This window comes from Lagenorhynchus albirostris, chromosome 17 (genome assembly GCF_949774975.1).
Source record: "Lagenorhynchus albirostris chromosome 17, mLagAlb1.1, whole genome shotgun sequence".
NCBI classification, from domain to species: domain Eukaryota; kingdom Metazoa; phylum Chordata; class Mammalia; order Artiodactyla; family Delphinidae; genus Lagenorhynchus; species Lagenorhynchus albirostris.
Genome location: NC_083111.1, coordinates 66,346,237 through 66,371,968, shown reverse-complemented (window position 1 = coordinate 66,371,968; position 25,732 = coordinate 66,346,237). Strand labels below are relative to the sequence as shown.

General features: G+C 42.6%; 1 protein-coding gene across 2 annotated transcripts; it reads left to right on the top strand.

The window, feature by feature from the left end:
- The first annotated feature begins 507 nt into the window (after nt 1-507).
- C17H8orf76 (chromosome 17 C8orf76 homolog) lies at nt 508-25,732 on the top strand. Of its 2 annotated transcripts, none has more exons than XM_060127399.1 (6): nt 508-664; nt 3,631-3,726; nt 4,440-4,583; nt 9,031-9,488; nt 19,596-19,728; nt 24,183-25,732. In XM_060127399.1, the coding sequence occupies exons 1-6, from the start codon at nt 548-550 to the stop codon at nt 24,378-24,380; spliced, it is 1,146 nt and encodes a 381-aa protein (XP_059983382.1). In that variant the 5' UTR covers nt 508-547; the 3' UTR covers nt 24,381-25,732. The 2 variants fall into 2 exon arrangements, with proteins under 2 accessions (XP_059983382.1, XP_059983383.1); XM_060127400.1 differs by having other exon boundaries at nt 24,153-25,732.

Here is a 25,732-nt window from a genome sequence, read left to right as displayed (position 1 = left end):
TATTATTGGTGTGTCTCTTCTATGGAGACACGGGGGTATTACTGACTCAATTCTTTTTTTCCCAGCTCTTTGCCATGTAATAATTGATCCTGAGCAAGATAAGTAACCTCTCTAAGCCCCAGTTTTTAATGAGAATCATCGTGCCGTTCAGAGGTTGTTAGGAAAGGATACAGTAAAATGGAAGAAAAAAAAAAAGTGCTTAACACAGTGCTAGGAGTATGGTCAATAGTGAAAAACTGGTACCTACCAGTTTTGAACAGGTACCCTGAGGCTAGTGGTTTTTGATGCGTGCACGTAAGGATCGCTCTGTCCATCTCCAGAAACAGAGAAGTCAAGTTCTGTCCTCGCGTCGTGAACCAGATAAAATCTCAGCTCAACGACTCCCAACTTGCCGTGGGCCAAGTCCCGGTCTGGCTCCCGCCCAAAGACTACAAGTCCCAGCATGCCGCTCGCTGGGCCTCGACGGCCCCGCCCCTTCCGCGTTGGCCGGCACGTGGGCGCCGCTCTAGGCACCGCCTCCTCTCGGTGCTCCTGTCCTGGGCGCGCAATGGAAACCGGCTGCTGGTTGCTTGGCGGCGAGTTTGAGGACTCGGTGTTCGAGGAGAGGCGGGAGAGGCGGCCTGGACCGCTTGCGTCCTACCGCGCCAAGCTCTGCGAGCCGCAGGTGAGAAAGCGGGGCCTCTTGGCCTCATCCCAGCCCCCGGGTCTCGCGCTCCCGGGTCCCGGCCCGACAGCGCTTCAGACGCCCCAAGGCCGCGTGGCCTACCCCCGAACCCAAACCCTCCCGGCACGAGTCCTGCGTCCACGCGGACTCCCTGGTGTCCCTTCCCCTACTCGAGCCGCAGCCGGCTGGGCCCGGCCCCCTCTGTCCCCGAGGGAATCCCCGCGCCGTCGGCCATCAACTCGCACCTGGCGTTCGGCCTGCCTCCCGGAGGCTCGCTGGCCTCACGCCCCTGCTCTAAAATCTGTAGTAGCTCCCTTGGAGCTTCACTGCTTCTGCTGCCGGGAAGTCAGGGCCCCCAGAAATCCAGCCCCCGCCTACTTTTCAGACCTTAGTGTTGTCTGCTCCCTGAACCGTGACGTCCCATCCACAGGCCTGCCCTTGTTCACTGAGTTCCCCCTGCCCGTGTTAACCCCGTTCAGATGGTCACAATCGTTCAATTACAGACATTTCTCAAGGCGCACCTTAAATGCCACCTCCTCCAAGAAGTCTTTTCTGATTCCCCCTTCCAACCACATATTTTTGTTTTGACTCCTTTTCCCTCTTTTACCTATTAAAGCACTTGTCAGTATCTCATAAAACTCTTAGACCCAGAATGCTTAATGATCACAGGAGCGTGCGTGCTTAACTTTATGTCCTCCACAGTGCCTGGCAGTTTTTGTTCATAGTGGGAACTCCGTGAATATTTTGAATAAGTAGACTATTAACCTGGTATTCTTTCATGTGTGTAAATGTCATCTCACCAATAATAATTCCTTTTTATCAGGTAGTGTTCCAGGCACTGCGCAGGGTTCCTTGACACGTATTGTCTCATTTGTCCTTAAAACCCTTGTACTTACAGATGTCAGGCACTCAGAAATTACTGAATTGTATGCTTGCTTTATTTCACTTACATTTTCTCCTTGCCGCATGCAGTCTTTCAGAGTGACCTTTAGTACTTGATCGTGTAGACTAAAAGCGGGGAATGGGCTTTCAAAGTCATGGGGTACCGCATTAAAAAGCCACGGGTGTGAGATAGGACCCTTGCGTTCCAGCGTTGGCTTTACCGGTTGCCTTTCAAAGTGTCAGTTCCTTATTTGTCATTTGAGAAAAAATAATGTTTGCTGGCTCACAGGTTTATTGTGAGAGTGGAATGAGATAATACTTCGCCAGGTGTGGTATGCTGTATACTTATAAAGTAAAATCCCCAAATCACTTGTCATTAGAATTTATTTGGTAAATGGTAACTGCTCATAAATTCAGGCCCCATTCAAGTCCTCTTGGTTTCCCCAAGTGTAAAACCAGGAGTTTGAGTTAGAAGATCTGTGTTCCCTGCCTATTTGGTGTGGGACCAGGTGTTTTGCCTTACCAGCACTTCCCTTCTTAGTCTCACCCTTGTTCACAGCTTTTCCCTCCTACTCTTATCAGAACGGGGTATTTAAAGCCATCTCCATCTGCGCTCTTGCGTTTGAAAGCCAATTTTGCTTGATCATTTCCCAGTAGGATGATGAACATTGGATGGAGGTTTGCAGTTATTCAGTTATTGTTCAAGAAGTTGGGATTGGCTGATAATCTAATAGCGTATGTGACTGGAGAGCAATAAAGTGCAAAGGAAAATTATGGGTTCAGTATATAGGCTGTTGTTGGGTTACACAGTACTTCAGGGAGAACAGAAAAACAGTGGTTGCTAGCTTTCTCCACAATGATGAATCAGGCTAAGGAGGGAAACGATTACTAATTAACAATATTACTAATTAACAGGGGGGCAGTGATACCCAAGCAACTCTTTTAGAAATAGAACCAAGAAATTTTGATGTGATGGTGGAACCATCACAAATGCAGTTACGTTTGAATTAATAATAGTGTGTAACTGACTTCATTCAGCCTCAGTGTGTTTTACTCTGAGTAAAAGGGAGGATGGGGGACTTTCCTGAGGTCACAGTGGTTGAGAATCTGCCTGCCAATGCAGGGGACACGGGTTCAATCCCTCATCTGGGAAGATCCCACATGCTGCAGAGCAACTAAGCCCGTGCGCCACAGCTAGTGAGCCTGCGCTCTAGAGCCCGTGAGCCACAACTACTGAAGCCCGCGCGCCTAGAGCCTGTGCTCTGCAATGAAGAGTAGCCCCTGCTCGCTGCAACTAGAGAAAGCCCATGCACAGCAACAAAGACCCAACGCAGCCAGAAATAAAAACCTTTTTTTAAAAAGGTGGGGGGGGAGGGGAGATACTTATTTGGAGCTGGGAAACTGGCACACAGTGCTTCTCGCCATTCGTGTTTTCTCATCTTAATGTTCTTTATGCAACAATCAAAAAGATCTTTCTATCCATAGGGTTTAAATCAGTAGAAAAGTGAATAAAATATTCCAGATGGGCATTTCCTGAGACTTTTCTCCTGTAGCACTTTGGCATTTGATTGCACGGAAGCCACCTTTCAGCCTTCATCTCTATTTCCTCTTTGCGTTGATTCTACTTTTGGCTTTTACACTTTCATAATAGCACTATAATGACAGTTCTTCTTTTCTGTGTCCTCTCCGTAAAGAGTTGTCAATCCCTATTCCATCCACCCTAAAAATTTCTCTGCAGGAAAACATCTCAGTCTAAAGAACCATCGTGAACTGTGCTAGTTAAATGTAGGTTCCCAAGCATCACAACCCCAAATTGGAAATGCTATAGATAAAACCGTATACTTTTGTGTTTTAGTTAAGAGGTATTGTATCATTGGTATATTTATTACTTGTGATAATTTTCATAAAAACTGGGCCACCATTAGAATTGTCATTCTTCTTTGTCAGATGTTTTCCTGAGTCTTATCCTGAAGAATTATGTCTTTTTTGAGGTTTAATTAATTATATATGGGAAATAGCTTCTGAGTAGGGGGTGGAAAAGTGTAGTTTCATTCTCTATAATATGCTGTTTTCACAATTTCTAGTGGTTTTATGAAGAAACGGGGAGCAGTGATGATGTTGAAGCTCTGACTATCCAGAAATTCAAAGGGGACCTGGCCTACAGACGGCAGGAGTATCAGGTAGAATTTAACATATAGAAGATTGCACTGCTTGAAATGGGCTTTTGTTCTGTCCATTACAGTATATTTAAATAACAGTATACTGAGTTATGAGTGTGTTGTTTGTGAAGATGAATTTAATCTTTTGTGATATGTGTTTGTAATCTTAGAATCCCAAGTTTCTAGCTCTGTATAATTTGTTTTGTTTCCTGTAACTCCAGTATAGAGAGCTTGTTGGGATCCTTGTAGGTCTGTTTCCCCAGGTTCTGTATCTCCTAATTATGTGGGAACCTCTAGCACAGATACCTCATGGGGCCACAGGAACAAAGCACCCGAAAATGTGTAAGAAAAGGAAAGAACTAACAACTAGATTAGTTGTCAGCTTGCTTTATTTAGAGACTTCATGTCATCTTCACAAGAGTCCTGTTGTTATTTTGCTGAGGTGAAAAGGTTATACAGCAAGTTAGTGGCAAACCCAGGATTCACATTCTGGTCTTTTGGGCTCCAGAATGCTTTATTTATAGTCTCCAGCCATTTTTTCTCTACCTTTCAGAAAAAGAGTACTGACTAAAATGCTCAAGTCTTCCTTTAGTTCATTGTAGGGTCAGTTATAACATTACCTTCTGCCTAGGAAACACGTCACCCCCATGACTGAATTCTTTTTTCTACTGTGTTTTCTGCCTTTCTTTTCATCCCTTCCCTTCATTTTCCTTTATTTAACAAATATTTGCCAGAAAGCACTGCAGGAGTATTCCAGTATCTCAGAAAAACTGCCGTCTACGAATTTTGCCATGAAAAGGGATGTCCAGGAAGGCCAGGCTCGGTGTCTCGTTCACCTGGGGAGGCACGAGGAAGCCCTGGAGATTGCTACAAACTTGGTGAGTGGTTTCTGTGCGTATTTCCATTTGCTTCCCTAGGATGGCTGAATGGTTTATTTTGTAAAAAACAAAACAAAACAAAAGACAACTTGTTGCAGCTAAATCTGTGTGTTTGGATAAGCAGAAGAAAATTGTCAGTGGTGGAACAACTTTATTATGATGAACAGTTTGGAGGTCTAGACATAATCATTTGCTTGTAATATTTTTTCCTGTGTTATGCTCAGAATTTTTCATTGCCTGAAAATCTCACTTGCAAAGGTTTTTTTTTTTTTTTTTTGGCTGTGTCGGGTCTTAGTTGTGGCATGCAGGATCTTTCATTGAGGTGTGCGGACTTCTTTAGTTGTGGTGTGCAGTTTTTTTCTCTTTCTAGTTGTATCACACAGGCTTCAGAGCATATGGGCTCTAGTTGAGGAGCGCGGGCTCAGTAGTTGCGGTGTGCGGGCTTAGTTGCCCCGCGGCATGTGGGATCCTGGTTCCCCTACCAGGGATCGAACCCACATTCCCTGCACTGGAAGGCAGACTTTTTAGCACTGGACCACCGTGGAAGTCTCACTTGCAAAGGTTTTTACTCTTGTTAGGAGTAAATACTCAGAGTGGAAGGATTATGTGATGTGTTTTCTTCTTTAGGTGTTTTGTTGTTGTTTAGATTTTTATTTTCCAAAATTTCTACAATGAACATATATTACTTTTATAAACAGGAAAAAAGTTTACCAAAAAATGACTAAATACCATACTAGGCCAAGCTTAATCCTTGGAGTCTGCAGAATTTTTTTTAAGGAATTTAATAAAAGCAGGTTTTTTTGCAATTCTGTATCCTGCTTGTTTTTGTTTTCAGATTAAAGCATCTACAGTTTTTAGTGTAAATTTTATATGGGGACAAGTCTCAGTCGACCAGTCCTAGTTTATAGATGACCAGTTTTCTTCCTCAGAGGGACTTACTGAGGCACTGAGGCTCTGATCTTGAATCCTGTGGATCTCGTTGACCAGAGGTCAGCCTGAAGTACGCAGCCAATTGAGTTGTCCTCCTCCGTTTCATTAACTAAGAGAAATCCCACAGTTTGCTTGCCAGGGTTCATTGCATAGGACCTCAGCCTCTTGCAGTGAGAGGAACCCTTGGTGGTAATTGTCTTCGGAACATGGAAAACAGCTGTGTTTTGTTCACTCTTTTTCTCCCCTCTACTAATTGTGGGTTAATTCTTAAGCTGGAAGATAAGATTACCCTGTTAAGGAAGCACATGGCATGAACACAGTGAACTTGGCGGGATTTAATGGTGTTCAGTCTCCCTGGTCTGAAAATTAACAGCAACTTCGGTTCTTTCAGTTGCTTTTTCTAGACATCAGTCACCCATCCTTCCTCACTGTTATGCTCTCCCATCGCCTCTTTCTTCCTCACATCACCTGCATATCACTGTTGTGCTTTGTCTCCCCCCCAGACCACCGAAAGCAGTGACAGGTGGATTAGTGTCAGGGGCTGGACTGGCTCTCTGGTTCCTTCTAGCTTAGTGAGTCTCTGCTGTTGTGGCTCAGAGAAGGATTTGTTGCCAGCAGATGCCATCCAGAGCTTGGGATAGTTACCAGGCAGGAGGAAGGACCAGTCAGAACACCTTCAGCTCCTCTGTCAGGACTTTGAGAACTGGTCCTTGGGCTGCTGGGCACCCTGGTGGGCAGGAGTGTTGGGGAAGAAATGGCAGCATAGGCTAATAGGTCTCACCCCTTTCTTTGGGTCTCTTCACATGATCTCAGTGGAGCCTGCCCATTTGCATGGTTTTCTCATTTCCTGATGCCCTGTGTTTTGTTTTCTTTTTCCCTACTTGTAGACCCTCTTCTTGTTACTCGCTCCGGCCCGTTTCTGGGTTTTGTCCCAGTGGTTATTGCCCCCTCGTGCTCTGGAGTGGGCAGGTCATGACCCAGCATTGAACAAAACACAGTGAGTCTTGGAGTGCCCAGCAGGATATGAACACTTTATGCTCACAACTTCTACTGAAGTTTATTCAGCTCTCTTCTTAATCATTTTTGGATAAAATTTGTAATGGAACTTATTTCTTTCTTTTTATTTTATTTTATTTTGGCTGCCAGTGCAGCCAAAATTTTGTTCTTCGTTGCTGTGTGCAGGCTTTCTCTAGCTGCGGCGAGCAGGGGCTACTCTTTGTTGCAGTGCACGGGCTGCTTACTGCAGTGGCTTCTCTTGTTGCAGAGCACGGGCTGTAGGCTCGCGGGCTTCAGTAGTTGTGGCGCATGGGCTTAGTTGCTCCACATGTGGGATCTTCCCTGCCAGGGCTCGAACCCATGTCCCCTGCATTGGCAGGTGGGTTCTTAACCACTGCGCCACCAGGGAAGCCCTGGAACTTATTTCTTAAATAGTTTAAACATCTTATAGCGGCTGATAGGCTCATGTGATAAACTGTGGTAAGGAAACTGCTTTTTGACAGTTACTGACTTTTTTTTCCATTTATCACTTCACAAACATTTATTTCAGTCTTACCATGTGTGCAGTTCTGGGTTCGGTGCTAAGGAGACAGAAAACCATGTCCATACCCTGCCCATACATTGCTGGCCTAGTGTCTAGTGGGAGAATCCTAAGCCAGCTAACACGCGTCAGCTCTTCTGAAGTACCTTTATTCTGTGACTTCTAGTGGGACCGATTGTAGCTCTGCTACTTACTAGCTGTGTGACGTCAGACAGCTTATCTGACTTCTCTCTTAGGACTCAGTTGCCTCAACTATAAAATGGGGATAGTGGTAGAGTCTATTTTAAAGGATTGTCTTGAGGATTAAATGAGTAAAGCACTTAGAGTAGTGTCTGGCATATGGTAAGCACTCTGTAAATGTTAACTCTCGTCATCATCATTGCATTATAGAAGGAGTTGCAGTACTGTGCACACAAACTCGTTTAAATGGAATGTAGTTTCCAGAGAGTTCTTTACTAGCTAGGCCATCAAAACCATGGCCTGTGTGCTCCACCCTACCCCACCACATACTTGCTTCCGCAATCTGAAAATGTTTGTAAACAGTATAGAGCACTATAGACTGTAGAGGAAAGGTGGCGTTTGCTGTAGTTAGTTTATACGTGTTGCTTTCACTATTATAAATAAAAAACATAAAGATGTATTACTCAACAGTTATTAGACATCTGCTATGTCTGAGGTGCTGTGCTCTCTACTAGGAATTCAGCATTGAACAAAAACTTCTGGAACTTAATGGTCTCTGGGGAAGGACAGAATACTGAACAATACTAATAATAAAACCAGATCAGATCTGTCATCGGGAAGGTATAGTATGACTGAATAGGTTACATGAGGCTTTATTTCCTGTCTTTTCACTCAATATATGAATACTTAGAATCCTCCTCAAGCTTTCACTCACTGGTCAGCCAGTTTCTTCCAGCTGCATGCTGGGTAGATTTTTTTTTTTTTTTTTTTTTTTTTTGCGGTACGCGGGCCTCTCACTGTTGTGGCCTCTCCCGTTGCGGAGCACGGGCTCCGGACGCGCAGGCTCAGCGGCAATGGCTCACGGGCCTAGCCACTGCGCGGCATGTGGGATCTTTCCGGACCGGGACATGAACCCGTGTCCCCTGCATCGGCAGGAGGACTCTCAACCACTGTGCCACCAGGGAAGCCCCATGCTGGGTAGTTTTACTCATATTTCTTGCTCAGTTCTATGCAGGGGCTTGATCTGAATACTAGTAGGCCAGGTTTTCCTTAGACTTAAAATGAACTGAATCTCTACAGACTTTAACTTAGAAAAAGGAGGCTTGTTTCCCTAACCCACAGGGCTTTTGCCATTTGGCAAGTTAGGCAAGAGGTGATGGCTCTGATTAAGGAGATTTGAAAAGGATTTTCTGATCAGAAGGAAACCAAGCAATCCCCTCCAGCCAGAAATAATTGGCCCTGCTAATAGTTACCAGAGAGGGCATTTGGATTCAGTTATGCATCACGAAACACTGAGAGCTGCAGGGCCATCCTGTTTAGGATATCTAGGCCAAGTAAAATTTGGAAATAGAGTCCATTTGAATCCTCAAGGAAATTACGATTTGGATTTTTAGAAAGCCTGGAATATTAAAATGGAACCATTAGCACAGGGTATAAAAAAGTTGGCTTGGGTCTTTCAGATATCTGGCTGAAGACAATAAAGATTATAATACAAATGGAAAATAAACTGACACAGAGGTTTTTGGTGCTGAACTTTGCCAGGCCACTATCACCTGGATTATGTGACTGTTGTGACATTAGGGTGTTTGGGAATGACTGGTGATTATTTTGTTAGGTTAGTTTATATTTCTCTAGGTTTATGGTTTTGAACTGAGATCTATTGCAAAATATTTAGTTCACCCTACTTGTGTGGCTACTTGTCATTTATAACATGTACAACTTGGATTTTTAGGCATCTTCATTTTTATATGGGAAACATTCCATAGTTTAAACTTCCTAATCTTTTTTTTTTCTCCTTAGGAAAATAAGGCAACTAACACAGACCATTTAACCACTGTGCTCTACCTCCAGTTTGCTATTTGTTCAAGTTTGCAGAACTTGGAGAAAACAATTTTCTGCCTACAGAAACTGATTTCTTTGCATCCCTTTAATCCTTGGAACTGGGGCAGATTGGGAGAGGCTTACCTGAATCTGGAGCCAGTGCTTGCAGCATTGCTTGCGTCATCTCAGAAACAGAACAGTTTCACCTCGAGTGACAAGGCTATCAAATCCTCTTGTCCCCACTCAGGAAAAGACTGTCTTTTGTGTTTCCCTGAAATGTTGCCCGAGAGCTCTGCGTTATCTGTGGAAACGAGCAGTGGTAATAACCAGAAGAATGAGAAAGCTTTAAAAAATATTCAAAACTGTATGGCAGAAGAGAGAGCAGCAGTGTTGCTAGAAACTCAGATGAAAGCCTGTGCCTCTTTGATACGAACCAGGTAAGCTAAGAGTGAATTAAACACACATGGTGCTAAGCTCAGAGTAAAGGTTTTATTTTTCTAATTTTAAGCTTCTAAAAATTCTAGACCACACACTTAGTATATGTTTTTAAGATTTTTCCCATGGTCTAGATAGAATCCTTTGAATGCATCCTTTTAGCATGTAAGATTTAAAAACAAAACTATGTTTGCTCAAAAATACAACTTGTATCATCACTCAAGATAAAAGGTTAAAATTGGCAGCCATTAAAATTAGGAAAGAAAATTAAATGTATAAAACATTGACAAAGGGGGAAGCGATACATACATATATATATTTTTAACATCTTTATTGGAGTATAATTGCTTTACAATGGTGTGTCAGTTTCTGCTTTATAACAAAGTGAATCAGCTATACATATACATATGTCCCCATATCTCTTCCCTCTTGCATCTCCCTCCCTCCCACCCTCCCTATCCCACCCCTCTAGGTGGTCACAAAGCACCGAGCTGATCTCCCTGTGCTATGCGGCTGCTTCCCACTAGCTATCTATTTTACATTTGGTAGTGTATATATGTCCGCGCCACTCTCTCACTTTGTCCCAGCTTACCCTTCCCCCTCCCCATGTCCTCAAGTCCATTCTCTGGTAGGTCTGTGTCTTTATTCCCATCTTGCCCCTAGGTTCTTCATGACTTTTTTTTTTTTTTTAGATTCCATATATATGTGTTAGCATATGGTATTTGTTTTTCTCTTTCTGACTTACTTCACTCTGTATGATAGACTCTAGGTCCATCCACCTCACTACAAATAACTCAATTTTGTTTCTTTTTATGGCTGAGTAATATTCCATTGTATATATGTGCCACATCTTCTTTATCCATTCATCTGTTGATGGACACTTAGGTTGCTTCCATGTCCCGGCTATTGTAAATAGAGCTGCAATGAGCATTATGCTACATGACTCTTTCTACATTATGGTTTTCTCAGGATATATGCCCAGGAGTGGGATTGCTGGGTCATATGGTAGTTCTATTTTTAGTTTTTTAAGGAACCTCCATACTGTTCTCCATAGTGGCTGTATCAATTTACATTCCCACCAACAGTGCAAGAGTGTTCCCTTTTCTCCACACCCTCTCCAGCATTTATTATTTTTAGACTTTTTGATGATGGCCATTCTGACCAGTGTGAGATGATATCATTGTAGTTTTGATTTGCATTTCTCTAATGATTAATGATGTTGAGCATTCTTTCATGTGTTTGTTAGCAATCTGTATATCTTCTTTGGAGAAATGTCTATTTAGGTCTTCTGCCCATTTTTGGATTGGGTTGTATGTTTTTTTGATATTGAGCTGCTATAAATTTTGGAGATTAATCCTTTGTCAGTTGCTTCATTTGCAAATATTTTCTCCCATTCTCAGTGTTGTCTTTTCGTCTTGTTTATGGTTTCCTTTGCTGTGCAAAAGCTTTAAAGTTTCATTAGGTCCCACTTGTTTATTTTTGTTTTTATTTCCATTTCTCTAGGAGGTGAGTCAAAAAGGATCTTGCTGTGATTTATGTCATAGAGTGTTCTGCCTATGTTTTCCTTTAAGAGTTTGATAGTGTCTGGCCTTACATTTAGGTCTTTAACCCATTTTGAGTTTATTTTTGTGTATGGTGTTAGGGAGTGTTCTAATTTCATTCTTTTACATGTAGCTGTCCAGTTTTCCCAGCACCGCTTATTGAAGAGGCTGTCTTTTCTCCACTGTATATTGTTGCCTCCTTTATCAAAGATAAGGTGACCATGTGTGCGTGGGTTTATCTCTGGGCTTTCTGTCCTGTTCCATTGATCTGTATTTCTGTTTTTGTGCCAGTACCATACTGTCTTGATTACTGTAGCTTTTTAGTATAGTCTGAAGTCAGGGAGCCTGATTCCTCCAGCTCTGTTTTTCTTCCTCAAGATTGCTGTGGCGGGCTTCCCTGTGGCGCAGTGGTTGAGAGTCCGCCTGCCAATGCAGGGGACACGGGTTCGTGCTCTGGTCCGGGAAGATCCCACATGCCGCGGAGCGGCTGGGCCCATGAGCCATGGTCGCTGAGCCTGCCTGTCTGGAGCCTGTGCTCCGCAACAGGAGAGGCCACAACAGTGAGAAGCTCGCGTACCGCAAAAAAAAAAAAAAAAAAAAAAGATTGCTGTGGCTATTCGGGGTCTTTTGTGTTTCCATACAAATTGTGAAATTTTTTGTTCTAGTTCTGTGAAAAATGCCAGTGGTAGTTTGATAGGGATTGCACTGAATCTGTTGATTGCTTTGGGTAGTAGAGTCATTTTCACAATGTTGATTCTTCCAATCCAAGAACATGGTATATCTCTCCATTTGTATCATCTTTAATTTCTTTCATCAGTGTCTTATAATTTTCTTCATATAGGTCTTTTGTCTCCTTAGGTAGGTTTATTCCTAGATATTTTATTCTTTTTGTTGCAGTGGTAAATGAGAGTGTTTTCTTAATTTCACTTTCAGATTTTTCATCATTAGTGTATAGGAATGCCAGAGATTTCTGTGCATTAATTTTGTATCCTGCTACTTTACCAAATTCATTGATTAGCTCTAGTAGTTTTCTGGTAGCATCTTTAGGATTCTCTATGTATACTATCACGTCATCTGCAACAGTGACAGCTTTACTTCTTCTTTTCCAATTTGGATTCTTTTTATTTCTTTTTCTTCTCTGAGTGCTGTGGCTAAAACTTCCAAAACTATGTTGAATAATAGTGGTGAGAGTGGGCAACCTTGTCTTGTTCCTGATCTTAGTGGAAATGGTTGCAGTTTTTCACCATTGAAGACGATGTTGGCTATGGGTTTGTCATATATGGCCTTTATTATGTTGAGGAAAGTTCCCTCTGTGCCTACTTTCTGGAGGGTTTTTATCATAAATGGGTGTTGAATTTTGTCGAAAGCTTTCTCTGCATCTGTTGAGATGATCATATGGTTTTTCTCCTTCAGTTTGTTAATATGGTGTATCACGTTGATTGATTTGCGTATATTGAAGAATCCTTGCATTCCTGGAATAAACCCCACTTGATCATGGTGTATGATCCGTTTAATGTGCTGTTGGATTCTGTTTGCTAGTATTTTGTTGAGGATTTTTGCATCTATGTTCATCAGTGATACCGGCCTGTAATTTTCTTTCTTTGTGACATTTTTGTCTGGTTTTGGTATCAGGATGATGGTGGCCTCGTAGAATGAGTTTGGGAGTGTTCCTCCCTCTGCTATATTTTGGAAGAGTTTGGGAAGGATAGGTGTTAGCTCTTCTCTAAATATTTGACAGAATTGCCCTGTGAAGCCATCTGGTCCTGGGCTTTTGTTTGTTGGAAGATTTTTAATCACAGTTTCAATTTCATTGCTTGTGATTGGTCTGTTCATATTTTCTATTTCTTCCTGGTTCAGTCTCAAAACGTTGTGCATTTCTAAGAATTTGTCCATATCTTCCAGGTTTTCCATTTTATTGGCATATAGTTGTTTGTAGTAATCTCTCATGATCCTTTGTATTTCTGCAGTGTCAGTTGTTACTTCTCCTTTTTCATTTCTAATTCTATTGATTTGAGTCTTATCTCTTTTTTTCTTGATGAGTCTGCCTAATGGTTTATCAATTTTGTTTATCTTCTCAAAGAACCAGCTTTTAGTTTTATTGATCTTTGTTATCGTTTCCTTCGTTCCTTTTTCATTTATTTCTGATCTGATCTTTATGATTTCTTTCCTTCTGCTAACTTTGGGGTTTTTCTGTTCTTCTTTCTCTAATTGCTTTAGGTGTAAGTTTAGGTTGTTTATTTGAGATTTTTCTTGTTTCTTGAGGTAGATTGTATTGCTATAAACTTCCCTCTTAGAACTGCTTTTGCTGTATACTATAGGTTTTGGGTTGTCGTGTTTTCATTGTCATTTGTTTCTAGGTAATTTTTGACTTCCTCTTTGATTTCTTCAGTGATCTCTTGGTTATTTAGTAGTGTATTGTTTAGCCTCCATGTGTTTGTATTTTTTACAGATTTTTTCCTGTAATTGATATTTAGTCTTATAGCGTTGTGGTTGGAAAAGATACTTGAGACAATTTCGATTTTCTTACATTTACCAAGGCTTGATTTGTGACCCAGGATATGATCTATCCTGGAGAATGTTCCATGAGCACTTGAGAAGAATGTGTATTCTGTTGTTTTTGGATGGAATGTTCTATAAATATCAGTTAAGTCCATCTTGTTTAATGTATCATTTAAAGTTTGTGTTTCCTTATTTATTTTCATTTTGGATGATCTGTCCATGGGTGAAAGTGGGGTGTTAAAGTCCCCTACTATGATTGTGTTACTGGCGATATCCCCTTTTATGGCTGTTAGTATTTGCCTTATGTATTGAGGTGCTCCTGTGTTGGGTGCATAAATATTTACAATTGTTATATCTTCTTCTTGGATCGATCCCTTGATCATTATGTAGTGTCCTTCTTTGTCTTTTGTAATAGTCTTTGTTTTAAAGTCTATTTTGTCTGATATGAGAATTGCTAGTCCAGCTTTCTTTTGATTTCCATTTGCATGGAATATCTTTTTCCATCCCCTCACTTTCAGTCTGTTTGTGTCCCTAGGTTTGAAGTGGGTCTCTTGTAGACAGCATATATACGGGTCTCGTTTTTGTGTCCATTCGGCTAGTCTATGTCTTTTGGTTGGAGCATTTAATCCATTTACATTTAAGGTAATTATTGATATGTATGATCCTGTCACCATTTTCTTAATTGTTTTGGGTTTGTTATTGTAGGTCTTTTCCTTCTCTTGTGTTTCCTGCCTAGAGAAGTTCCTTTAGTGTTTGTTGTAAAGCTGGTTTGGTGGTGCTGAACTCTCTCAGCTTTTGCTTGTCTGTAAAGGTTTTAATTTCTCTGTCAAGTCTGAATGAGATCCTTGCTGGGTAGAGTAATCTTGGTTGTAGGTTTTTCTCCTTCATCACTTTAAATATGTCCTGCCAGTCCCTTCTGGCTTGCAGAGTTTCTGCTGAAAGATCAGCTGTTAACCTTATGGGGATTCCCTTGTGTGTTATTTGTTGTTTTTCCCTTGCTGCCTTTAATATGTTTTCTTTGTATTTAATTTTTGATAGTTTAATATGTGTCTTGGTGTGTTTCTCCTTGGATTTATCCTGTGTGGGACTCTCTGTGCTTCCTGGACTTGATTAACTATTTCCTTTCACATATTAGGGAAGTTTTCAACTATTACCTCTTCAAATATTTTCTCAGTCCCTTTCTTTTTCTCTTCTTCTTCTGGGACCCCTATAATTCAAATGTTGGTGTGTTTAGTGTTGTCCCAGAGGTCTCTGAGACTGTCCTCAATTCTTTTCATTCTTTTTTCTTTATTCTGCTCTGCAGTAGTTATTTCCACTATTTTATTTTCCAGGTCACTTATCCGTTCTTCTGCCTCAGTTATTCTGCTATTGATCCCTTCTAGAGAATTTTTAATTTCATTTATTGTATTGTTCATCACTGTTTGTTTTCTCTTTAGTTCTTCTAGGTCCTTGTTAAACATTTCTTTTATTTTCTCTATTCTATTTCCAAGATTTTGGATCATCTCTACTATCATTTTTTTGAATTCTTTTTCAGGTAGACTGCCTATTTCCTCTTCATTTGTTTGGTCTGGTGGGGTTTTGCCTTGCTCCTTCATCTGCTTTGTATTTCTCTGTCTTCTCATTTTGCTTAAGTTACTGTGTTTGGGGTCTCCTTTTCGCAGGCTGCAGGTTCGTAGTTCCTGTTGTTTTTGGTGTCTGTCCCCAGTGGCTAAGGTTGGTTCAGTGGGTTGTGTAGTTTTCCTGGTGGAGGGGACTAGTGCCTGTGTTCTGGTGGATGAGGCTGGATCTTGTCTTTCTGGTGGGCAGGACTGTGTCCAGCTGGGTGTTTTGGGGTGTCCATGGCCTTATTATGATTTTAGGCAGCCTCTCTGCTAATGGGTGGGGTTGTGTTCCTGTCTTGCTAGTTGTTTGGCATAGGGCGTCCTGCACTGTAGCTTGCTGGTCGTTGAGTGGAGCTGGGTCTTGGCGTTGAGATGGAGATCTCTGGGAGATTTTCGCTGTTTGATATTACGTGGAGCTGGTAGGTCTCTTGTGGACCAGTGTCCTGAACTTGGCTCTCCCACCTCAGAGGCACAGCCCTGACACCTGGCTGGAGCACTAAGAGCCTGTCATCCACACGGCTCAGAATAAAAAAGGAGAAAAAAAAGAAAGGAAGAAGGAAGAGGATAAAATAAAATAAAATAAAGTTATTAAAATAAAAAAAATTATTAAAAAAAATTTTTTAAGTAATTAAAAAACAAAAAACGGACAGAATCCTAGGAGAAATGGTAAAAACAAAGCTATACAGACAAAATCACACACAGAAGCATACACATACACCCTCACAAAGAGAGAAAAAGGGAAAAATACGTATATATCGTTGCTCCCAAAGTCCACCTCCTCAATTTGGGATGATTCGTTGTCTGTTCAGGTATTCCACAGATGCAGGTACATCAAGTTGATTGTGGAGATTTAATCCGCTGCTCCTGAGGCTGCTGGGAGAGACTTCCCTTTCTCTTCTTTGTTCTCACAGCTCCCTGGGTTCACCTTTGGGTTTGGCCCCGCCTCTGCGTGTAGGTCGCCTTCAGGCTTCTATTCTTCGCTCAGACAGGACGGGGTTAAAGGAGCAGCTGATTCGGTGGCTCTGGCTCACTCAGGCTGTGGGGGAGGGAGGGGTACGGCTGCAGGGCGAGCAGGCGGCAGAGGCCAGCATGACGTTGCATCAGCGTGAGGCGCGCTGTGTGTTCTCCCGGGGAAGTTGTCCCTGGATCCCGGGACCCTTGCAGTGGTGGGCTGCACAGGCTCCCAGGAGGGGGGGTGTGGATAGTGACCTGTGCTTGCACACGGGAAACGATATTTTAAAGAAGGAATTTTTCACTCACATTCCACAGAAAGCTACCGAAGAAGGAAATCTGCTCGTGTGTTCAAATCATTATTAATAACACAAATAAACAACGTTTAATTCATTCTACAGGGAATTCCCATGGTTCAGGGACTCCCATGGTTTTGGATCCATAGTGTATAAGAGTTTAGGGAGAGGGGAGAGTACACTGGACCAGTTCTGTAATTTATGAGAGAAACAGACTCTCTTAGGTCTCAGATAATACCAAAAAAACATAGCATTGGGTTTTGTTTTGTTTATTTTTTTTTAACTCTGAAGAATTCAAGAAGTATTGATGTTAACAGTGAGTCTTACTGAGAAGCGGTATCTATTTGGCAGATTTTAAACTTCCTTCAGTGGATGTTTATTTAACATTGCCTATATCACTTTAATTCAGAAGTGCATTGAACGACATCTGGGTTCCAGGCACCTGCTGGGGCCTGGGATCATAAAGATCATCAAAAAAGAGTCCCTTTCCTTACACTACTCAGTGTATTGAGGAAAACATATGTGCAGTCGGTGACCAGCAGCACAGGTGCTAAACAGTGTGTCAGTGGCAGAGAACCCTTCAGGGACCAGTACCTGGGAGCTGTGCAGAGTGGCAGGAAGAAGGACCTCCACAGATGGAATGGGGGCTCCTGGGAACATTTGTCAGTTGTGTAGATGAATGTACTCGATGCTGTGTATACATTATTTCATTTTAACCCTCACCACTCTCTGGGGTACATGTTGGGATCGCAGTGTACAGACTGGGGAGCTGATTTGGAATCATGCCCAAGGTGGCGCAGCTGTGAAGTGCTGCCAGGATCTGGACCCAGATCTTTGACTCCAGAGCCTGTGTTCTTGCCAGGATATCTTGCGAGAGAGAAAGCACGGCTCAAGGAGTGGAAGGGCTGGTGTAGAATGGTGGTGTCACGTGGTCTGGTGCAGTGAGAGCAGCTTTGGTGGCAGGAGACCGAGAGGTGGGCTGTGGACCCCGAGACCAGAACAGCGTCATGAGCAGGAGGCAGGACCTTGGAGTCAGATCCCATTTTAAGGGACCTAATAAACCGTTGTTATTGAGGGAATTAGCCTGGACTTCTGCGCTTGCTCGCTCACCGTCTGACCTTGCACAAATTACTTCAGCTCTCCGATCTCCAGTTTCCTCATCTTGACAGATGGAGAAATGGGGGAAATGCCTACTTTGTAGAGTTGTGAGGTTTAAAGTATCTGAAGCACTTATTGTAGTATGTATGCATTGTGCGTAAACATTTGGTAAATGTTGTACTTCTGCTGTTTTGTTTTTATTCGCACAAGGTGTTAAATGTCATCTTAAAGAGTTTGGGCCTTATGCCAAAGGTCTGAAGAATATTTAAATGTTTAAGTGGTGTGACAAGAGCTCTGATTTCGAGGGAGATCTGGTGGCTAGGAGGACGTATTAGAGGAAGGAGTTTGGATCCAGGGACACAAGGGAAGGGGCTGTGGACCAATCAGTGGATGGTGCCGAGGCCCTGACCTAGCACAGTGCGCTGAGAATCAAAAGGGGAAATGGATGGCACTGAGGGTGGAACAGACAGGACTTGGTGACGAGCTGAATGTGTGGGTAGGCCGGGGTGGGGAGGGGAGGACGGAAGAGTCAGACAACCCTGAAGAGTCTGCCTTGTGGGTGAGGGTGGATGCTGGTGCCTCCACTGAGACAGGACAGGGCTGGAGAGCAGAGCGGATCGAGGGTGGGAATCCAGCTGGAGTTTTCCATTAGAAGTGGGAGCTGAGCTCGGAAGAAGGGAAGTGTAGAGGTTGAGCTCCAGGAAAGATCAGCGATCAGATGGAGTGAGAAGAAGCTTTGAAGGCGAGAGGTCTTGTGAGACCTTTGAGAAGGCACTTTCAGTAGCGATGCGGTGACAAGGCAGACTGCAGAGGACTGAGGGTGAATGAACATGAAATGGAGGCAGCAAGGGTAAGCTGTATTTTCAGGTAACTTCAGGAGCGAGAGAGAGAAAGCAAGGACATAAAGAGGCCACGCGTATAAGTGCCTCCAGAGGCCAGGTAAGGTGATGTGAAGAGTCAGAGTGAAGGCCAGTGAGGTCATGTTCTTTTATAAAACTCCAGCGGCTTCCCATTGCACTTATGTAAACTCCACGTTTCTTTCCGTGGCCTGCAGGGGCTTATGTGAGTTGGCCCTGCCTGTCTTTTTCTCCTCTTTCACTACAGTTTGTTTTCTTCTTGGCTGTGTTCCGGCCACAGAGATCTTCCTGATTTCCAGACTCGGCAAGCTGGTTCTTCTGGCAGGGCCCCCTTCCCCTGGCCAAGCCCTCTTCCCGCCGTGAGCCTGCGGCTGGCTGCTCACCATCTGAGCCTTAGCTTGAGCGGTAGCTCAGAAAAGCCTTCCATCACTGCCCCGTCTGAGGTGGACGCTTCGTCCACCCTGTCTTGAGTTTTTGTTTCATAGTCTTCGTCACTGCCTGAGGTGATCTTATTTGCTTGTGCTTTGCTCTCCTGTTCCTTGAGGCAGAAACCTGTCTGTTTTGCTCACCAACGTCCCTCAATGCCTAGAGTAGTGTGGGGGGCATTTCTCAAGGCAGGAAGTGAGTGAACAGGAGAGCTGAGTGCTTCTGGACGTAGCAGTGAGGCCTGAGGGGAATTGGAAAAATCTGCAGTCAGCATTTTAGAAAACAGAGAAGAGCAGGAGGTGTGGGAGGAGAGAAGAGGAGACCAGGCCAGGACCGTGACGGGGAGACCGGGGTGAGCCAGGTGCAGAGTGGCCCTGCGAGGGCCGTGGAGGGGATGGCCCTGCTGTGGGTAACGGAAGCGTGCTAGAGATCCTGTTAGTCCTTGAGGCCCAGGGAGATGGAAGGGTCATAGAGCACCGACTTCAGAGAGCTACATCCTGACACTTCTGGGAGGAGCCTTTGATGGGGAGGTTTGTTCTTTTCACTCTGCATTGTTTGTGCTTTTCAATCACTTGACTTCTACAGGAAGCTCTTTTGAGGCTTGCTCTGTAAAGATTCCTTTGAGAAGTTTTGGTCTATGAATTTTAGAAAAGATAACTCTCCAGTGTAAAGTTGGGCAATTTGTTGAGAGTAAGGAGCTTTCAGGATTCAAATGAAGGTGAGGACCTTCTCTTTAGCCGAGTTGGACTCACATCCAGCCCAGTTCCAGTGCTGTGTATGAACATGTCCTCACTGCTGTCCTTTATGTGAGCCTACACATTGGGACTTTCTGTTTTTCAGGCTTTTGCTTCAGCTCGCCCAATCTCAGCAAACATCGTTTGCTTTGGAGAGGAACTTAAAGACTCAGCAGGAAATTGAAGCTAAAATGAAAGGGTTCAGCTTCAAAGAAGACACTTTGCTGTTGATAGCAGAGGTGAGTGTGTCCTCTAGGGTTTATGTGAAACAAAGTATCATAGATATTTTTCCTGGCTCCGAGACCATTTTTTAAAAAACAGGGCCAAATCGCGTCTTCTGAAGGACTTCTGTCTCCCTCCTTTACGTGCCTTTTGATCACTTAACCCCCGAAAGTGGCCTCTTCATCCCCTCTGAGCAGTAGCGTGCTGTGAGGCAGGGGCTGTGTTTCGTTTACTTGTCAGTGCTTGTTAGTACCTGCCTGCTTGAACATCAGAAATGCCCGGTAATTGATTTGTGAATGCTGAATAAATGAATGAATGAGTGACTTGACATTTGGGCAGCTCTTTTGTCTGTTTTTTCTCCGGTTCATCCTCAGAACAGCCTGGGGGATGGGGGGAGCTGGAGTGAGGCTCATAGAGGCTGTGACTTGCCCTAAGGTCAGATTTTAAGTGGCAGAACTAGTTTGGAACCCATCCAGCTCCAAGTCCATTTTCTTTCTGCTCCACCCTGTTACTACTTTGATGGTTGCAGAGAAATTCAGATGTCAGGTTTTTTTTTAACTTGGTCTGTGGCAGTTTCTCTCTGAACTCAGAGAGTGATTGCTGGAATTAGATAGCTCTGAGGGGCCCCCCCAAAATTTAAAAATGTCTTTTCAGCTAGATTTTAAGTTCCTTATAAGTGAGACATCCTTACAAGGTGTCTTAAACATCTTCATATTCTTCCCCATGTGTGACTGGAATAGTAGTCCTCTGCCTGGACAATGCATGGGAAATACCTGCATTTAAAATAGCTTTTTAAAAAAGAAATGTCTGGGCCCTCTTTGGGATGATAATCTGCATTTCATTTTGTGCTGTTACTTTTACTTAACATTGTGACATGAGCATGACCCTGTATCCTTAAATATTTCTTAATTACATACTTTTTTCTTTTTATAGTTGTTTTATTTGAATTAGGGTCCATATAAGGTCCACATACTGTGTTTGATTCTTTTGTCTCTTACATCTCTTTAATGTTATAACAGTTCCTCTTCCCCCTCTTTTTTTTGGTGATAAAAAATATATCTAACATAAAATTTGCCATCTTAATTGCTGTTGAGTGTACAATTCAGTGACGTTAGTTACATTCACGATGTTGTGCAACCACCAGCACTATTTCCAAAACGTTTTCGTCACTCCAAATAGAAACACTTTAACCCTACCCCAACCTCTGGTAACCTCTAATCTGCTTTTTGTGTTTATGAGTTTGCCTGTGCTAGATATTTCAAATAGTGGAATCATACAATATTTGTCCTTTTATGTCTGGCTTATTTCACTTAGCATAATGTTTTCAAGGTTCTTCCATATGTATCAGAACTTCATTCCTTTTTATGGCTGAATAATATTCCATTGTGTGTATGTACACACACACACACACACACACACACACACACACACACACACACACACACACACACACACACACACACACACACACACACACACACACACACACACACACACACACACACCCCACATCCTATTTGTCCATTCATCATCTGTTGATGGGCACTTGCATTGTTTTCCACCTTTTGGCTTTTGTGAATAATACTGCTATGGACATTGGCATACAAGTATCTGTTTGAGTTCCTGATTTCAATTCTTTTGGGCATCTACCTAAGAATGGAGTTGCTGGGTCATCTGGTAATTCTGTGTTTAACTTTTTGAGGAACTGCCAAACTGCATTTTGTTTTATAGGCTGATATTTTTACCTAACATTGTGGTATGATCATGACACTGTATCCTTAAATATTATTTGAGTGCATAATTTTTAATGATTGGATAGTAGTCCAGTTACAGCTTTTTTTTTTTTTAACATCTTTATTGGGGTATAATTGCTTTACAATGGTGTGTTAGTTTCTGCTTTATAACAAAGTGAATCAGTCATACATAAACATATGTTCCCATATGTCTTCCCTCTTGCGTCTCCCTCCCTCCCACCCTCCCTATCCCACCCCTCCAGGCTGTCACAAAGCACCGAGCCAATATCCCTGTGCCATGCGGCTGCTTCCCACTAGCTATCTACCTTACTCCAGTTACAGCTTTTGATGAGCTATCATTTATCTACTTAAGTCCTATATTGGACATTTAACAAATATTCAGTACCGACTTTAATAAGTCTTTGCAAAAAAAATCAGTTTTTTTGTTTGTTTTAGAATAGATTACTGGAAATAGAATCACTGGGTTAAAGTATATGAACATTTTAAAGCCTCAAAGCATGTTTCCAAATTGTCATTGAGAAAGATTGGTTCCAGGAATTCCCTGGCAGTCCAGTGGTTAGGACTCTGCGCTTTCACTGCTGAGGGCTCGGGTTTGTCCCTGGTTGGGGAACTAAGATCCTGTAAGTCACGCGGTGTGGCCAAAAAAAAAAAAAATAGAGAAGAAAGGTTGGTTCTGTTTATATATCCTCCAGCAGCATATGATAATACTGATTTTCCTTCTCCAAACCTAGGTATTAGGTTGAACCATGTGAAATTGTCAATAGTCAATCATTTTGACCATAAAACCAGAATTTTATATTGAACAACTTAATATTATTACTTTTTAAAATCTGTACTTTCATTGGTAAAAATAGCGCTTTTTAATATTACTGTTTATTTGATTACTAATAAAATGAACAATTTTTTCACACATTGGCCATTTATATTTTGTGAAATACCTAGTCATGCTTTTTCTTCGTTATTTATATGTTTCTGCTTTTCTTATTAATTTTAAGAGCTCTTTCTACACTAGGCTTACTAACCTTTTATATGTTGTTTATATAAATACTGTATTTATAAATACAGTATTTCAGTATTTTCTGAAGTTTATGATACTTTTGATATATAGAAGTTTAAATTTTTATTTGGCCAAAGACTTCTGCAGATTTTTTGACACCTGTAAATGATATACCTGCCGAGCCTGCGTTTTGGAATATTGCATTGTTTGAGTATTACTATTATTCAATTCTCTCTTTTTTTTTTTTTTTTTTTTTGCGGTATGTGGGCCTCTCACTGTTGTGGCCTCTCCTGTTGCGGAGCACAGGCTCCGGACGCGCAGGCTCAGTGGCCATGGCTCACGGGCCTAGCTGCTCCGCGGCATGCAGGATCCTCCCGGACCAGGACACGAACCCATGTCCCTTGCATCGGCAGGCAGACTCTCGACCACTGCGCCACCAGGGAAGCCCCTCTTTTTTTTTTTAATTAAAAAAAAAAAAAACACTTTTGGTGTTATACCCCAGATTTTAAAATACTGTATTTCATTGAGTCCAAGCAGTCATCAGTCATTAAGAGACGTAATTATTTGATGTGCCACTAAAAGAAAAACAAGATGCTCTTTACACTGTGACACACCAGTGGGTATAAGATACATCTTGATTTCAGAAATGTTAAAATACAAAACCAAAAATTGTCTTTGAATTGATGAAAATAACATGCCTTAATAAATCCTGACAGTTGCTTGCTGTTCATCCTGTCAGCTCTAGCCTCAAACAATAAGTAGTCTTTGAAGATTTAAAGCCAGTGGAACCTGTTCTTTGAGTGGGTTTCTAATCCATTATAATTTGAGTATTCATGGACACATAGGACCTCAGGGTTTGTAGGAAACCTAGGGACCATCTAGTCCAAATCCAAGTGACAGATTCCGTCTACAACATCCCTGCCAAATGGCTCCCTAACTTTTCATGCCGAATCGTGGGAAATGTTTTGGGACTTAATTTTAGTTCACTGTCCTTTACCAAAGGTGGGCTGATCACTTAGCGAGTTCAGATGCAAGCTTCTTACAAACTTAACTTTGTGGGTGTCTTGTCAAAGAGAAGCTAACGCAGAACCTGGACCTGGATCTGACCAGTAGGGAGCAGTATTGTGCCTTCAGAGTGCGGGGCATGCCCTTAAGTCCCTGAGGTTGCTGTGGTAACCTTTCTGGAGGGATGGAGTCTCTCTGGATCAGTAAAGTGTGGACTCAGCTACTTGCTGCTCGACTGTTTGCTGCCTTTGACTTCTTTGGAGAACTTCTAAGAGAAGGGATCTGTGCTCTCTACACAGCAGCAGTTACATTCTGTGCAAGCGCTGCTTTTCTGTCGTTTACAAGGAGGAAGGATCACTGGTGGTGTATATTGTTGTCAGCTGCAGATGCTCCATATGACATAAGAAGGTTGACTCTCTCTCCCTGTAGCCTGAACGGTACTGCTGCCATGCTAGTGCTTTGGTGATTTGTTTGCTCAGGGGAAGACGAGACTGGAAGTAGGGGATGTTTTACAAATGTGGTCTTGGATCACTGCTTCTGAATAAACATCCTTTCGATATGTTGAATTGCTAGAGTTGTCACCTGGCTGCTAAAGAAATCCTTCTGTACGAAATCATTTACACTTGATAAATAGCGTGGTCTTCATCCCGTCATTCCGTGTCTGCTTCCCCTGTTATTGGGACAGGGTTGTTTTTTTTTTCCCCTCCTACTGCAGGTTATGGGTGAAGATATCGTCCCAGAAAAAATAAGAGATGAGGTTCACACAGAGGTGAAGTGTGTTGGCCCTGCAGCCCTGACTGCCTTGGTGATCGCATCTTCGAAAGAATTTGAAGACAAGTGGTTCAGAAAGATCAAAGACCACTTCTGTCCCTTTGAAAATCAGTTCCATACAGAGATACAGATGTTGGTTTAGTGGTCCCTTTCAAAACAGAACAAAACATCTTGTATTAATTGTGCTGGTTTACTTCAGACAGAATCCACTGCTAATCATGGAATATACTGAATTAAAAACAATTATTTATGTCTTATAAAAATGGCTTCTCTCCCAGCTTATTTCTACTGTGTTCAGTTTTTTGGTTTTTTGTTTTCTTTTTAGATTTTTGTCATTCACATACGTGAGGCTTACTGCCCCTTTAGAAGATAATCTGTTGGGAAAGTGTATAAAAGAGACTTACAGATTTTATTGTCTTTTAAAAACAGTTATTGTATTATAATCAGCGATGTAAGCATTACGTTGTTTAGGTCAATTCATCAAGAATGACCAAGAATGCTACAGTGTGATAGTAAACCATTTCCAGGAAGGGTGCGTCGAGGTCTGCGAAGGCTCTGAGACTTTACCACACCTGTCAGCCCGCGCATTAACCTGCCAGTGTCATAGATGCTGCAGGAGACTTGATTACTCGTGGCCCAGGGAACAGGATAAGCTTCAGCATATTTGTATCAGTTCCTTTGCCTCCAAGTCCCAAGGCACGTGACACACATGTGCCCAAACGAAAGAGTGTACGTGCAGTGGGGTGCGTTATAGGAGAGGAACCCTGAGCTTAGGAGACGCAGATCCTTTATAACGAACAGTAAGCAGGCCTGCCCTGTGCTCCAGGGGAGAACACTCTTTTTTAAGGGTGTTTACTTTGCAAGCATTGTTGGGAAGATAGTCTGGAATGAAGGGCTGTAAGTGCCTTGCTCACAAGATGTACAGAAACACGAGACCCATGGAGCTCTGTCTCAGGTGATTATCCTCTCCTTTCAGCCACATCATCTTCAAATGCAAAAGGCTTACTTGAATTATCCAGGGTGGAAGAGCTCCCTTATGAGAAGTGAAATTTAGTAATAGACCAAAAACTTCAAGTGTTGTCCCACATAACTTTTTTTTCCCCCGTGGCTAATATTTTATTTTCTTTAAAAATGTTTATGGGCTTCCCTGGTGGCACAGTGGATAAGAATCCGCCTGCCAGTGCAGGGCACACAGGTTCAAGCCCTGGCCTGGGAAGATCCCACATGCCGCTGGGCAACTAAGCCCGTGTGCCACAACTACTGAGCCTGCGCTCTAGAGCCTGTGAGCCACAACTACTGAGCCCACGTGCCACAGCTGCTGGGGCTCGTGCACCTAGAGCCCGTGCTCCGCAACAACAGAAGCCACTGCAATGAGAAGCCCACACACTGCAACGAAGAGTGGCCCCCGCTCGCCGCAACTAGAGAAAGCCACACACAACAACGAAGAACCAAAAAGCAGCCAAAAATAAATAAATAAAAATAAATAAAAATGTT